The 14,812-nt window shown below is 44.8% G+C and overlaps 1 protein-coding gene across 1 annotated transcript in view; it reads left to right on the forward strand.

The window, feature by feature from the left end:
* NID1 (nidogen 1) overlaps positions 1 to 14,812 on the forward strand; it is an 82,972-nt gene that overhangs the window by 41,770 nt on the left and 26,390 nt on the right. Inside the window, exons 8-12 of the mRNA XM_072822985.1 lie at positions 1,235 to 1,480; positions 2,031 to 2,174; positions 8,023 to 8,148; positions 13,299 to 13,448; positions 14,459 to 14,581. Coding sequence (XP_072679086.1) covers positions 1,235 to 1,480; positions 2,031 to 2,174; positions 8,023 to 8,148; positions 13,299 to 13,448; positions 14,459 to 14,581 — 789 coding nt within the window. The remainder of the gene's footprint in view (positions 1 to 1,234; positions 1,481 to 2,030; positions 2,175 to 8,022; positions 8,149 to 13,298; positions 13,449 to 14,458; positions 14,582 to 14,812) is intronic.

A 14,812-nucleotide genomic window follows, 5' to 3' on the forward strand; every position in this document is an offset into this window, starting at 1 on the left:
CACACTATTATACAGCTGTTAATTTAAGCCATTCTGTTTTCTAAAGCTTAAGTTATTTCCAATTTTCCCATCTCATAATCAGTCAAAAGGCCATCATCAAAAGTCTGGACTAAATTTCTGATTCTTTTCTAAGATTCAATTCCTAGAAATAGAATTGCTGAGCCAAACAATAGGAACTTTTTAAAGGCTCTTATTAAATTGCCATACAGAAAGGTTGTACTAATTACCAGGGCTTTGTGGCTTGATTGAGCTCTCCTGGGGTTGGTGAATAGGAGGTGGAATGAGCAGCAGGACCCTAGTCTGCAGTCAGCCTGCGACCAGATGGTGTTTCTGGCAGCGTAGCATGTGGGAGCTGGACAGGAGGCAGCTTATACTAATTTTATTTATCTTCTGGCTTTTGTTGTGAACTACAGCAGAGCACACAAATATAAAGAACCTTTTATTCTTCTTCTTCTTTTTTTAATCGGAAGTTGAAAGTTTCATAGTATGGGTCAAAAGCAGGCTCTCTCCTGAGCAGGGAAGGCTGTCTTGTTCTCTCTGAAGGTTTGCTCACAGCATTTTAGTAATTTTTCAGAAATTGATATTGAAACCCATTTAGTGTCTCTCTCTCTCTCTCTCTCTCTTTGTATTAGAGAAGTGTTTCATCTAGGGTTATACATAGCAGCCACTATTTATTGAATCCCAAGTGAGATAACCTATATAAAGCCATTAGCTCTCTGCTAGTCACGTGGTCAGTGCTCCATAAGTGGTAGTTTATCTTAACAGTACTAGCCTGCATGGGTCCGGAAATTTTACATACATTATGTCATCCTCACCCCAAACCACAGTGTAAGAGAAACGGAGGCTGAAGAAGTTGTAACTGGCCTGTGATTGTCCACCTTGTGAGTGGTGGTGCAAGGTGTTAAGTTCAGGTGTATCTGCTTTCAAGTGTGTGCTCTTTCAGCAGACCTCTTATCTCTGAGTTGCTTCTGGGTGGCTTTAGAACTTACAAAGAACACTTGATAAGAGGAAGCAGTAAATATGACTAATATGAACAATACCATAATAATATGGAAAATCTAGGTAACACAGTGAGCCCCAATGCTGAAATAAATGGTCTTATGTAACCCATTCCATCCAGTCTCTCATCTGGACAGGGAATACCGCCGATGGTTTTAAAGCCCTCGACTAAGACTTTTTTTTGCCTCATTTGTCTCCCTACCTTGTCTGCTTTCTCTCTGCCACCGTACCCCAGTGATCACGTCCTCCTCCACCCGGGAGTACACCGTGACAGAGCCTGAGCAAGGTGGTGCTGCCTCTTCCAACATCTACACCTACCAGTGGCGCCAGACCATCACCTTCCAGGAGTGTGCCCACGACACCTCCCGGCCGGTCCTGCCCAGCACCCAGCAGCTCTCTGTGGACAGCGTGTTTGTACTATACAACCAGGAGGAGAGGATCCTGCGCTATGCACTAAGCAACTCCATTGGTCCTGTGAGGGGTAGGAATGGCAGCTCTTCGAGCCCCGGGGGTTCTGTATATCTGGGGTCTGGCAGTAAGGTCTTTCTCTTTTTTAGTTGTTTTGGTGTTCCCTTCATACCCAGGGCACTTCCCCAGCTGACCAAGTTTGTCCTTGCCTAGCTCCATAAAGCAGGAGCAGGGCAGGTGTCTTTCTCCCTCCTTGGACAACTGGAGCTTTAGGCGTTGGGGGTGGTACGTTCTTTCTTAAAAGGCCAGGCAGCAAACATTCTAGGCTTTGCCAGCTATATGGTGTCTGTCACAAGATCTCAGTTCTGCCACCATAGCACAAAAGTAGCAACAGACTATATGCAGGTGAATGGATGTGGCTGGTTTCAGGTAAGACTTTATTTACAAAAATAGGCATGGATCTGGAGGGATAGTTCACCTATCCTGCCCCATGGTGATGCAGGGGCAGGCTAGTTTCTTGTTCCAGGAACCCTTGGCCATTCTCTGGGTCATTAGCTGGGCCTTCCTTCCTCTGCTGGCATTTCTGAATTACTCACTTGCCTCAATATCTCTCTCCTTTGCAGATGGCTCCCCTGATGCCCTTCAGAATCCTTGCTACATCGGCACTCATGGGTGTGACACCAACGCGGCCTGTCGTCCTGGCCCCGGGGTTCAGTTCACCTGCGAGTGTTCCATTGGATTCCGAGGGGACGGAAGGACCTGCTCTGGTATGGCCATCCATTCTGACTTGTGGGGTCTGGGAAATAGGCCAGGAGAAGGCATCCAGAGTTCACAGACCAGAGGACCAGGTGAAGCGAGGGAGCAGGGGTGGATGTGCCCAGCCCCACACCTGGGGTCCCCATGTAATGTCAGGGGTAGTGTCCCTTTCTTCCACCTAATCCAATGCAGAGACTCCCAGCAGCAGAGGAGAATTCACAAGGCCATGCTCTACTTCACCTTAAGAACACACAGATCTATTATTTTTTTTTTAAGATTTTATTTATTTGAGAGAGAGAGAGTGGGCAAGAGAGAGCATGAGCTGGGGGAGAGGCAGAGGGAAAGGGAGAAGCAGCCTCCCCGCTGAACAGGGAGCCCCATGTGGGGCTCGATCCCAGAACTCGGGCATCATGACCTGAGCCAAAGGCAGACGCTTCACCAGTGTCTGACTGAACCACCCAGGCACCCTAAAAACACACAACGTTAAAGGGAAGCTAAAGTCAGTGCTGTGTATCACACTAATAATAAAGAACTAACTGTAATGAGCCCAGGCTTTCTTGGTGTAGATACTCCACAAACACAGTCTCCTTTCTTCCAGCAACTCTGTTGAGATTGATGCTTTCATTTTTGCCTTTTAAAAAATTATGTTTAGGAGTGTTTGGATGGCCTCAGTGGTTGAGCATCTGCCTTTGGCTCAGGTCCTGGGATTGAGTACTGTATCGGGCTCTCTGTAGGGAGCCTGCTTTTCCCTCTGCCTATGTTTCTGCCTCTCTGTGTATCTCTCATAAATAAATAAATAAAATCTTTAAAAATTTTTTAAAAATAAAAATTATGTTTAATTGTGCTAAAATACACGTAAAATTTGTGGTTTTACCCCATTTTTGAGCATATGGTTCAATGGTATTAAGTACATTCACATAGTGGTGCCATCACCACCATCCATCTCCAGAGCTCTTCTCAACTTGCCAAACTGAAACTCTGTCCCCAATAAACAATAGTTTCCTATTCTCTTGTGTGGCCCCCATCAGCCCCTGGCCACTGCCATTTTACTTTCTGTGTATTAATTTGACTACTCTATGTACTTCATAGAGTGGTATTACACAGTCCCTTTCTTCTGTGACTGGCTTATTTCACTGAGCGTAACATCCTCAAGGCTCATCCGAGCGTGTTGTAGCCTGGGTTAGAACTTTTCCTTCTTAGGCGGGAATAACATTCCATGGTGTGCATGCACTACCATTTTTTTTCCTTCATTTGCTTGTCTGTGGATGCCTGGGTGGCTTCAATTTTTTGGCTATTGTGAATAATGCTGCTATGAGTATCGGTGTACAAATACCTGTTTGAGACCCTGCTTTCAGATCTTTGAGGATATATACTCAGAAGTGGAATTGCTGGATCATAGGGTACTTCTATGCTTGATTTTTTTTGAGGAATCTCCATATTTTTTGCCACAACAGCTGTACCATTTTACATTCCTACCAACAGCACACAAGGGCTGCACTTTCCCCACATTCTTGCCAATTTGTGTTCCTGTGGTTTATATTTATTTTGGTAGTGGCCATTCCACTGGCTGGCAGGTCCATTCCTACTTCTATAGCTGAGAATCAGTGAGACTCATCAACATGAGCCAGTGACACTGAAACACTGGAACTTAACTGACTCAAACATGCATATGCTGCTTCTCAGTGAACTTCTTTAATTATAATTTCATTTTTAACACTTACACGTAGACAGCTTGTATGTTTGTGACTGAATTTCAGGCCACTACCAAGGATTAGTTAGTTGATTCCTAACTCAGTGAAGAGTCCATATAGCAGGGGCAACTAGTGTAAGAATGTCAAGTGCTTCAAGGTGAGCCACTTAAATCTGCAGCAGAGGGCTCACTAGCAAATGTAGGAAGTGCTAGAAATAAGTTCCCTCAGTGAAAGAGTGGCATGCACATGGATGTTTGGCTAGAAAGATGAGCAACCCCTTGAATGGAACATAAGAATCTGGTGAGCCTGGCAGCCTTGACATTGGGGGACAATGACCTAGGTCTGGAATCCAACACTCTGATTAGTGGCAGATTTCATGTGCTGATTTAACATAAAGTTTGGCGGATCCTACTGTCAGTATATTGCTTTATTTGACTCAGGGTGAAATTCTATGGGAGGTGCTCAGTGGGCCATCTGAAATAATAGGGAGCAGGGACTTGGGCTTACAGGAAAAGACTGTCAAACTGTTTAGCCAGACTGCTGATGACTTTACACAGGTGGTAGAATTCAATCTGAGGCTCGTCTTCCTGGTAACATACAACTGGGAAGGGGACATTGTTCCTACTTGCCTCTAATGATCAGAGTTTTCCAGAATTTCCCAAAATAGCCCAACAATCTTGAATGGCTGAATTGGTTCAGGCCAGTTTGAAGCAGCATGGTAGTGTGTGTGTGTGTGTGTGTGTGTGTGTGTGTGTGTGCATGTGTAGACACACATGCGACTGCGCAGGTGGACATGCCCACATGGGCACACAAGTGTGTTCTTGTGAGCAGAACCCTCCTGAGGCCGTGAAGATGGTGATGGACACCATGCAGGGATGGGGCTCCCTAATTTCTCTGCTAGAGGCATATGCCTCCTTAGTCTTTATGTGGCTCTTCATCAACTTCATAAGCCAACTCAATGTTAGGAAAGCATGGAGATACTACAACCCACTGCTGCTGTACCATGACCTCTGGCTAATTCTTCCACTCTTGTACTTTAGCATCTCATAGTAGGAATGCCTGCCTCACTTCACAAGGCACAACCAGCCATACCTCACATTATCTGTTGCTATCATAGAAAACCCTCTGATGTGCCCGCTCTGGAAGACAGGTGGTCATGTGCAGACTTGCTTTTGTTTTCTGGTTAGTCCTCATTCTGGCAGATTAGCACCATGGAATGTGAGTATATTCCCAGTTAGGCTACCTTTTGTTCTGGGTCACTAGAACATGCCTCAAAGTGTTAATGCATTGAGACATTAGGCTGTTAATAGGAAATTGCATTAAGCAAATCATGTCGTGTATTATTTTGACCTGGAAAGTGCCTTTGAGGAGAATGAGAATGAGCCTTTGTAATTCAGTTTGTGTAACACTGACGTGATGATAGATGACACCCTCAACAAGCCCAGTGTTGGTTAGACACTGCATGGCGACCCTCCAAGGTGGTTTGGAGAAGGTTTCCAGAAAAATCATAGAGTTCTGCTGCCTAGCAGAATGGCTTCCATATATTTCTCAATTGGGAGTCTGTAGAGATAGTTTTGGATAATCTCCGTTCGAGTAATTTTGAGTGCACACAAGGCACTTAACAAATCAGTCATGAGACTCTTCTCCTCAAAGAGCTTAGCCTTGAGAAAAGAGACAAATTTATATTTGTTGAAAATCTAAAAGTAGCCACTCTGAAAAAAAATAAAGAAGAAAGCAGTAATTACAAGAATAATCCAGGACTTTCCTGTTGGGTTAGAGGATGATCTATGTGCAAGGAAATCTCTTTCCAGAGAAGAGAACAATAAACTTGAAGCAGATTTTGTGAAATTTTATGAGGGGGGGCTATCGCCAATTCACTCTTTCCAGTAAAGGAAGGATTAAAGTCCTAGCCTCAGTTTACAGAAGGGAGGATTTAAATTAGGTATTAGGGAGAATTTCTACACGTAAGGACTGTGGGCTATTAGCAGGGAAACTGCTAGAGTCTTGCTCCACCCTGCTTGGAGATACATATATATACGTATACATACATGTATATATATCTACACCTTCATGTGCTGGGGGCCATCCCTCCCTTATTCCAGGGCCCCCGAATCCTATTGGCCAGCAGTAGATAGGGTGTGAGGGATTGATCACTGAAGTAGCTTCTTTGAACCACACAGATTCCCTGACCACAAACATCCAGGCAGAGAATGGACCTTGGAAGACTTCCCCGGGTGATTTTTCTCTTTCCTTTGATTGAAAACTGTTGCTCTGCACTCTTGGGCTTTGGCAGTTGGATCTAAGCTCTGGAGCCCTGCATTCTGTGTGGGGAGTGTCTTCTGAGAGTTATGGCACAGTGAGACCTTGATAGCTGGAATGTTTTTTTTTTTTCTCCTGTGTTGCTGGGGCAACAGCTGGTGGATGGGGCTATGGGGTTCACACTTGCTGAATATCCCCATACCCCCACTCCAGCTCCAGCTCATAGAAGAGGCTGCTTGGGGAGGGGCTTTGTTCTGCAACCTTCCAGGTTGTCTGGAGCAGTCCTCTTGGGGAGATCTTGTATCTTAATTAATTCACAGGCACAGGCACTGCAGCATATCTTGAAAAAGCTGAATATCATTTGGTTTGGGCTTTGGCATGAGTATAGATCAAGCCATGGGGCCAATGTGGCAAAAATGCTTATCTCACACAGTGTGGTCCGCTAGGCCAGTAGGGGGTTTGTCTCACCAGTGAAGAGGTGGGCTGGGCTGACTGACCATCAGAGGTGGATGCGTGAGGCTTTGTCTTCCAAGTGTGAAAGATTCACATGAAGGCATTGGAGGAGGGTGAGAAGAGGAGAGGATTTGATTTCAGCCATCATAAAATGACATCCCCGTGCCTCAGGGTTCCAGAAATGCCAGAGGTAGTTACCTCTGTACTGTATACACTCTGAGAATTAGGTTGGCATGTGAAAGACCTGGTGTGATTGTGTTTATTTTAGTCCATCTGTGGACAGGTAATCAGAGTAATGACAAGTTAGCTCAGTTTCTTGTCTGGGCCAATCGGGCTTGCTGTGGTGTTAGCTACTAGATTGGATCTTTATATCTAGGGGCCATCTGAGGGCCATGTCCCTAGAATCAGCTAAATCTGTCCCCATGACTGGTTGTATAGGATGAATGCCTAAAAATTATAATAATAGCCATGTCTCCAGAGCATACCAGGTGCTCCTCTGCTTACATCCAATCTCTGTAATCCTTAGAACACCTCAAGATCAGTAGTATTGTGCTTAATTTACAAATTGGGAAACTGCAAACGAGGCTGAGTAATTAGTAACTTGCCCAAGACCACACGCAGGCTGGTAACTAAAGGAGGCAGGATTTGAGCCTAGCTATCTCCCACTCCACAGCATATGTTTTCTTTGGTCTCGTATTATCCCATGTGATGGCTTTGGTGTTGTCCTATGAGAGGGCATCACCCTCCTAGTTCATTTACAACCTTATGAGTTAATGGTCTTTCTTTTAGCGCGTTATGCTCTAGGTAGCATTCAAAATTCATGACTTGGCTTTAAATTGTTCAACTTGGCTTTGTAACTATAATGGGAGAAAGGAAATATCTTGGGGTAGCATATTTAATTATGCTCTGTAGTTTTAGGAGCCATATTCACAGTGGACACTTGTCTACACATCTTCTTAACGTGTATTTGGCACTCTGATGTTAGTGTACCCCCGGCTTGGCACCTAGCTTAGGAGAGGCAGGGGAAGTGTACATTTCTGTAGGAGGAAGGCCTTGAGGTCACCCCCCAAAGTTATGCATAGAAAAAAAAAATCTTATTTGGGTACCTGGTGGCCCAGTCAGTTAAGCATCTGACTCTTGGTTTCAGCTCAGGTGATGGCCTCAGGGTCGTGAGATGGAGCTGTACGCCTGCTCCGAGCTGAGTGCAGAGTCTGCTTGAGATTCTTTCTCCCTTTGCCCCTCCCACCCCCTACATTATAAATAAATAAATAAATAAATAAATAAATAAATAAATAAATAAATAGAAAAATCTGATTAACGTTACTTGTAGAATATAGAAAGGTTTTTTTTTTAGAATGGATCCATTTGCAGGCCAAAACGCTTTCTATTTTATATATTTAGTGATATTTGAAGAAGTTTTTTTTTTAAGTCTACATTTTAAAAAAATTCGTTGCAGATATTGATGAATGTTCAGAACAGCCCTCGGTTTGTGGCAGCCATGCGATCTGCAACAATCATCCCGGAACCTTCCGTTGCGAGTGTGTGGAGGGCTATCAGTTTTCAGAAGAGGGAACATGTGTGGGTAAGTTCTGTGGGTAACTTTTCAGAAACACTTCTTGCAGTGTGTATGTTAGCACCTGTGTGAATGTGTTGCCCCAGGTAATCATCCTGGGTGAGACGGCAGGTGCCAGCATCTGTTGTTTGGGAAGTGGTTTCCAAAGATGAATTCCCTCCACCCACCTGGAGAATCACCTGTCTAACTGACAAGCAACATTATTGTCTGAACTAGCCGTTGTGTCACCTCACGTCTTGTAAGCTTTGGCATTACATCCCTTCTTATAAAATGCCTTTTAATTCTTTTCATTGTATTTTTAAAAGCTATTAAGACAATTAGACTTGTTTCTCCTTCTAATTAGTGGTCTCGAGATTCACGTGCAGGAAGCATCTAATAGATGCTTGGGTCATTACTGCCTTACATGGAATTTGTCCTGATTTACCTCTAAAATTTCACTCAGGGCCATTCTGTGTGGATTTCGATGTTATAAGCCACATGTGGTAGCATAACTTTCTTAGCCTTGTCAGAGTAAATGAGTTGAAGCTATTTGTTGGGCTAATAATGCTTTAGGCTGGTGGTGGTGATAGGCCAACCACAAAGAGCCAGATTGTTTTGATTTTTCCACTTTTTTCCTACTGCCACCACTTTGACCTGTTGGTTCCAAGAATTTTAAGTTCAAAGCTTCTTGGAGATCTCTGGGTCTGGAGGGCAGCATGCTGAATGGGCCATCTGAACTCCACATTTCTAACTAATTTAGAACAGAGTCTTCTTTTGTGGCATCAGTGAGGCACCTCCTTGCCTCTTCCTTACTGTTCACTAAAGCCTAGTGTGCTTTCTGTTGGCTCTGTCTTGAAGCTCAGATGAGGCTGCCGAGGTCCCAGGGCGAGGTGATGTCTTGAGGGCGGAAGGGAACAGGCAGTTCTCATAGTTTGAATAGGACCCAAACATCTGTGGATTTAGAGAAACCAGTCCCCTTTGTACAGAGTGCAGATGTCAGCTCTGCTAAGGTTTCTTCTTTTTCTTTTTCAATAGAGAACAACCATTTCTGGGTATTTGGTGTGACTTCCTTCCCTGCTTTTTGAAATAAAGGAGATTCGAACGTTTATTTTTCATGACAGCAACCATTTATTTAATTACTTTTTAAAAAGATTTTATTTATTTGTTCACAGCACCATTTATATTACATTTGGAGTCAGACTCAAGGGGTGGAGGGTGCAGTCCTGGGGTAGATGGCTGTGAGGCATGACGTCCTGGGTTTCTGTGTCCAACCACTTCCAACGTGCACACTCCCTGTAGGGCAGGTGGGGTGCAAATATCTACTCCGAGGCATTGGGTTTTGAGGCAGACACTTCACGTGTCTGGACATCAGTTCCTTGGACTGGATCATGAGTTCATAGTGTCCCCTGGAGCCTTTCGTGATGCCTCAGGAGCTGCCAGTGAGGATCCATGGAAGCCTGAGCAGATTTGTCTTCTGCCCCGACCTCCAGCCTTTCATTTCTCTATACATCAAAAAAAAATTTTTTTTAAAGATTTCATCCATTTATTCATGAGAGACACAGAGAGGCAGAGACATAGGCAGAGGGAGAAGCATAGCTCCCCTGTGGGGAGCCCGATGAAGGACTTGATCCCAGAACTCTGGGATCATGACCTGAGCCAAAAGCAGACACTCAACCACTGAGCCACCCAGGCATTCCATACATCAAATTCTGAATTTCTGAATGACATTTAGTTTGAACAGTGGATCCTACTGCTTAGAAACAAATGTGAAGATCATTGTGTGTCCCCGGGGCTTGGCATCGTGAGGTTTCCTGATTATCCCCCTGCCTGTATGCCCCACACAATTCCATCCTGCTTGGCTCTTCACCCCTATTATTCAGCTCCTATGAGACTCTCTGTGTGAAGAGGTGGCTCACGGGATAAAGCCAAGTCTGCTTAAATGTATTCAACCAAATCACTCTGGCTTGTCACTGAATAATCAAACAGGCAGCTTCACCTCTGCTGAAATTCCTCATTAAAACTGTATCCAGTGTTGGAAGCCTGAGTTGGAAAGATTTTCTCCAGGTCACAGCAGGAAAGGGAGAGAAGAGAATTTGGACAGTTCAGGAGACAGCCCCTGTACCTTGCCAGCTGTGAAGGGCTGGGGCTCATGCAGTGGATGTGGGCTGGCCAGAAGCGATTATCTTTTCCTGAGGATCAGTATCCCTCCTGGGAGGAGCTGCCTCATGGAACTCCACTTTCGGTATTTTTTGTAAACCCATGACCTTTCTCTTTTCCGCTGCATGCCAACTTTTACAGTTAACTAGAATGTGCAAAGAATATTCACACAAAGGAAACAGCCTATAAATCACCTTTATGTGAAGACATAGATACACCCTCTGAGTGGCCACAGCCCTAGGATATGTGGCTTTGTGTGTAGAAAGTGGGAAAATTTGAGGTTCCATTGAATGCTCACGTGGGTGTCTTTGCACAGTGCACAACACTGTGAACCTGCCCATCCTTCAGGGCAGGAAGAGGGCCTTAGGTTTAGCCTTGCTTCACCCAATGTTCTCCCTTCCTTGCCTGTGATATTGTTAGGCACCCAGGTGCCCCTCTAGTTAATTTTTAATACTCATTTGAGCCTAGTTTTCTCACCTTTCCAAAAGCTCCCCCTGCCCCTCACCATGTAGCTTCCTGTTAGTTGAACAGGAGGGATCAGAGTTGTAGAGAAATTGCCAATTCTCTGAGGTTGGGAGCCTTTGAGGAAAGCACAGCCAGGCATCCTGGGGGCCCTTCTGGTGGCTTAGGTTGTTGGGGCAGCTGCTTCTCTGCTGCAGGGATGGGCCAGCCACTGTCCTCCTTGATGGTCCTGACCCCTCTCTGAATGAACATCATCAGCAAGACCGTCTAAAAACTCCGTTTGAGTGAGAACTAAGGACCACTGCCATGGCTGTGGATTGTGTGCTGGCTGTGGAGAACTGTAGAAGACACTTTTCCTTTTTTTTTTTTTTAAGATTTTATTTATTCATGAGAGACACAGAGAGAGACAGAAACATAGGCAGAAGGAGGAGAAGCAGGCTCCATGCAGGAAGCCTGATGCGGGACTAATCCCGGACCCTGGGATCATGACCTGAGCTGAAGGTAGACGCTCAACCGCTTAGCCACCCAGGCGTCCCAACGCTTTTCCCTTTTAACTGATGTGAAACCTCTCTTTAAAAATGCATCATTTATTTTAAAAATAGAAAAGTAGGGATGCCTGGGTGGCTCAGTGGTTGAGCATCTGACTTTGGCTCAGGTCATGGTCCCAGGGTCCTGGGATCGAGTCCCACATCGGGCTCCCCAAAGCCTGCTTCTCTCTCTGCCTATGTCTCTGCCTCTCTTTGTGTTTCTCTCATGAGTAAGTAAATAAAATCTAAAATAAAATAAAATAAAATAAAAATTTAAAAGGTGGAACTAAACCGTTTGGGATTATAAAGCTGACTTTTAAAAACTTCTTTAAGAACCAAACTGCTTTGGTGTGGAAAAGTGGTCTCATGTAAAGAAAAATGTATTTTAAAAATTCAGTTATAAATTGCTTTTTTCTAGAAGTGATTCGAGGATTTTAGAAACACAGGTGTGACGATGACTGCTGGGAGGGAACGCTGAAGCCTATGCCGGCTTACCTTGTATTGATGCACTCCTCTGCTAATAAGAGTGGAGCAAACTGATCCATGAGCAAACATCACTTATAAAATGACCACTTACAAGCTATCAGTGAGATAGATATGTGTTGGAAGAGATAGAGAAAAAAAAGCAGAGTGAAACTCGTTTCTTGGTTGTTTTGTCTGCATGTACTTCCCTACACTTGGGGGATCCTAGAAAGCAGAATGTGTTCTTGGACTTGTTAGGTATCATCTGGGTGACTGTTTTCCAGACAGGGATTTGGATCACTTGTAGTAATTTAAAATCCAGTGACCCTATGGCCCATGAGAGGTGATTTGCTGGTATCTGTTCCAGGGAGTCAGTTAATAGTCCTGAGTTCGGGAGTCTAAGCTACCAAGTGCACAGGCTGGATGTCCAGCCTTCAGTGCTTTCCTCTTATTTCCCATAGACCTTTGAAGAGTATCCTCTCCCTAACATGTCCCCTGACAGTGCTTAGAGTTCTCTGTCTCTCAAGGACAAGAAAGACTGGAATCAATCTTGAGCAGACTCAGTGAAGAGGACAAAGAAGAGAGGCCATCCTTCTCTGGGATAATCCAGACACTGAGGGACTCATTGGAGGGAAGAAGAGGTTTTGTCCTGATGTTTTGAGGGAGAGGATTCTGTCCTGGGTCTTAGAGCTTTAAAACCAGAAGCTAAGTAGTGCCTTGGGAAGCCCAGAGAACCTGTACCAGCCTTTGAAAATACCCCTTGAGGCCTCAGCCCTTGACTTCCATCTTGGTATTATTGGCCATCCCCTAGGTCACTCACCTACTTCCTGAGCCCTCATTCTCTGAGTTCTATCATTAAGACGTTGTAGGGAATGGTAATTCCATCTATTGAGCCTCCCTATGCTTGGCATGCAGGAAGTAATTCCCACAGAGGAAGAATGTGAGGCTCTGAGAAATTATATAACAAAATCCAAAGTCACGTGGCAGACACATGTGTACCTAGTAGATACCCAGGGGTGCCTACCCCCAAAACCCACAGTCTTTCCACAACACCTGGAAAAATTTATTTCTCCTTCCTTCATGGGAAATGGGTGACTTTGACTTCAGCATTTGTGGTCCATGGTCTACCTGCCTGGTGGGCCAAGGGTACAAACACCATGTGGAAGTCTCAGATCCTTAGCTCCAAACGCTCCAGCAGAGTCACCACAGGAAGTGTGTACTTACACTTGTAGATGGCCCATCTCCACATCTAGGTGAAAGGAAAATTGGGTTTGGGAGAGCTGGTATGGAGAATGGCCTGAGATAGAGCCCCAGGGGTTGGGCACCAGGTGGAACGACCAGCCATGGTGTCCATCTGTGCAGACTATTCAGAGGCAGATGGGAGAAAACAGGAAATCCAGGGATATCAACACAGTGGGAAGCAGAGGAGAAAGCCTGGCAAGACGTCTGGAGGTCCGAGATCTAGGTGCATTCTCAGTGGACTAAACCAGTGATGCAGAGGGAACTTAGAAGGGCACTGGGACCACTTGGCGGCCTCTCTTCAAACACTGTGTGTCAACCTTTTGTTTGAAGCTACTGTGGACCAACGCCCCATCAACTATTGCGAAACTGGCCTCCATGACTGTGACATACCCCAGCGGGCCCAGTGTATCTACATGGGAGGGTCTTCCTACACTTGTTCCTGTTTACCAGGCTTCTCTGGGGATGGCCGAGCCTGCCAAGGTGCGTGGTTGCTCTGATTTTTCGCCCTGTGTAACCTGAAAAAAATCCCATTTGCCTATTCCTACTCACCCAGAAATTAAGAGAATTATTCTTTCAACTCTGTTGGGTAAATGGGCTGCGTTTTGTCTCTCTGTCATAGTGTGAACCCTCCATTTTCCTTCAGGGCTGTTTCTCCTGGGGAAGACACTTAGCCCTCCTCCTCTACTATTTTGTTCTATGTGAGTAGCTCACTTAGGCAACAATGAGACCCTTGCTGTCTGCTAGGAACTGAGGAGTTTTCTTCCACGAAAAGGCAAACAATCCTTGTATACATGGGGCATGAGGTCCAGCTTTTTGTTTACTAAAGTACATATCATCATCCACCTGGCCGCCTCTCACATTCTGCTTCAAAATAAGCCAAGTCCCCTTCTTGAATAAATGACTACAGAGTCAGAGAATAACTGATGATGCAGAATTCTTTTAGACCTGAGGTCAGGCCATTGTTGGCTGACAAGATGTTCTTAAAGATGATGTAGATAAGATCACTGTAAAAAATACCCTGACCCCTTGATATGCAAAATTACTTAACATTACAGAATATGGCAAAGGCCAAGCTTTTCTAAAATGATAATTTCTGAGCTACTTTTCGTTGAACATGTGAGTTTTCTTGTCTTATCTCTGAGGTTTTTCTGTCAGGGGTGAATAATGCCTCCAAACTCTTGGACATTTTTGTAGCTCTCCTTTGTGATAAGCAGGCTCCTTTAATAATGCAAAACAGTCTTCTCTTTTTTTCCTTTGGCTTGCTTGATTTTCCATAAAAACATTATCATTCAAATGAAACATATTTAAAAATACGCTAGATAGAAATTGGGGAGTTGGCGTTTTGATGAGTAATGTTTAGTAAATTTTAAAATCACTGTTCCTGGAGCAGAAAGAGTCCCCCAGAGTTGAGCAAGTGGTTTAAATGATTGTGTAAACTATGAATTCCAGAAGATATTTCATTGTCCCTGGGCTTCATGGCTGTTTTACAGACGTGGATGAATGCCAGCCAAGTCGATGTCACCCCGATGCCTTCTGCTACAACACTCCAGGCTCCTTCACATGCCAGTGCAAACCTGGTTATCACGGAGACGGCTTCCATTGTGTGCCTGGAGGTAAGGTGTCAGAGACATTTGGAGCTGGTAGGCCATTGCCATATTCCTGAGTATTGAGTACATGGCCTTGGGAGAGGAGGTGAGGTGGGGAAATTGGAGTCTCCATGGAGAGTCTTAAGAGTTGTTACGGTGGGAGATCAGAGCACAGCTGCAGTGTACAATCATGCAGGTTGTGCACTGCTCAACTCCAGGGGGTGCCACACAGCCCATAACTGTCCTGGCAACCTAGAG

Source organism: Canis lupus, chromosome 4 (genome assembly GCF_048164855.1).
Source record: "Canis lupus baileyi chromosome 4, mCanLup2.hap1, whole genome shotgun sequence".
Taxonomy (NCBI): domain Eukaryota; kingdom Metazoa; phylum Chordata; class Mammalia; order Carnivora; family Canidae; genus Canis; species Canis lupus.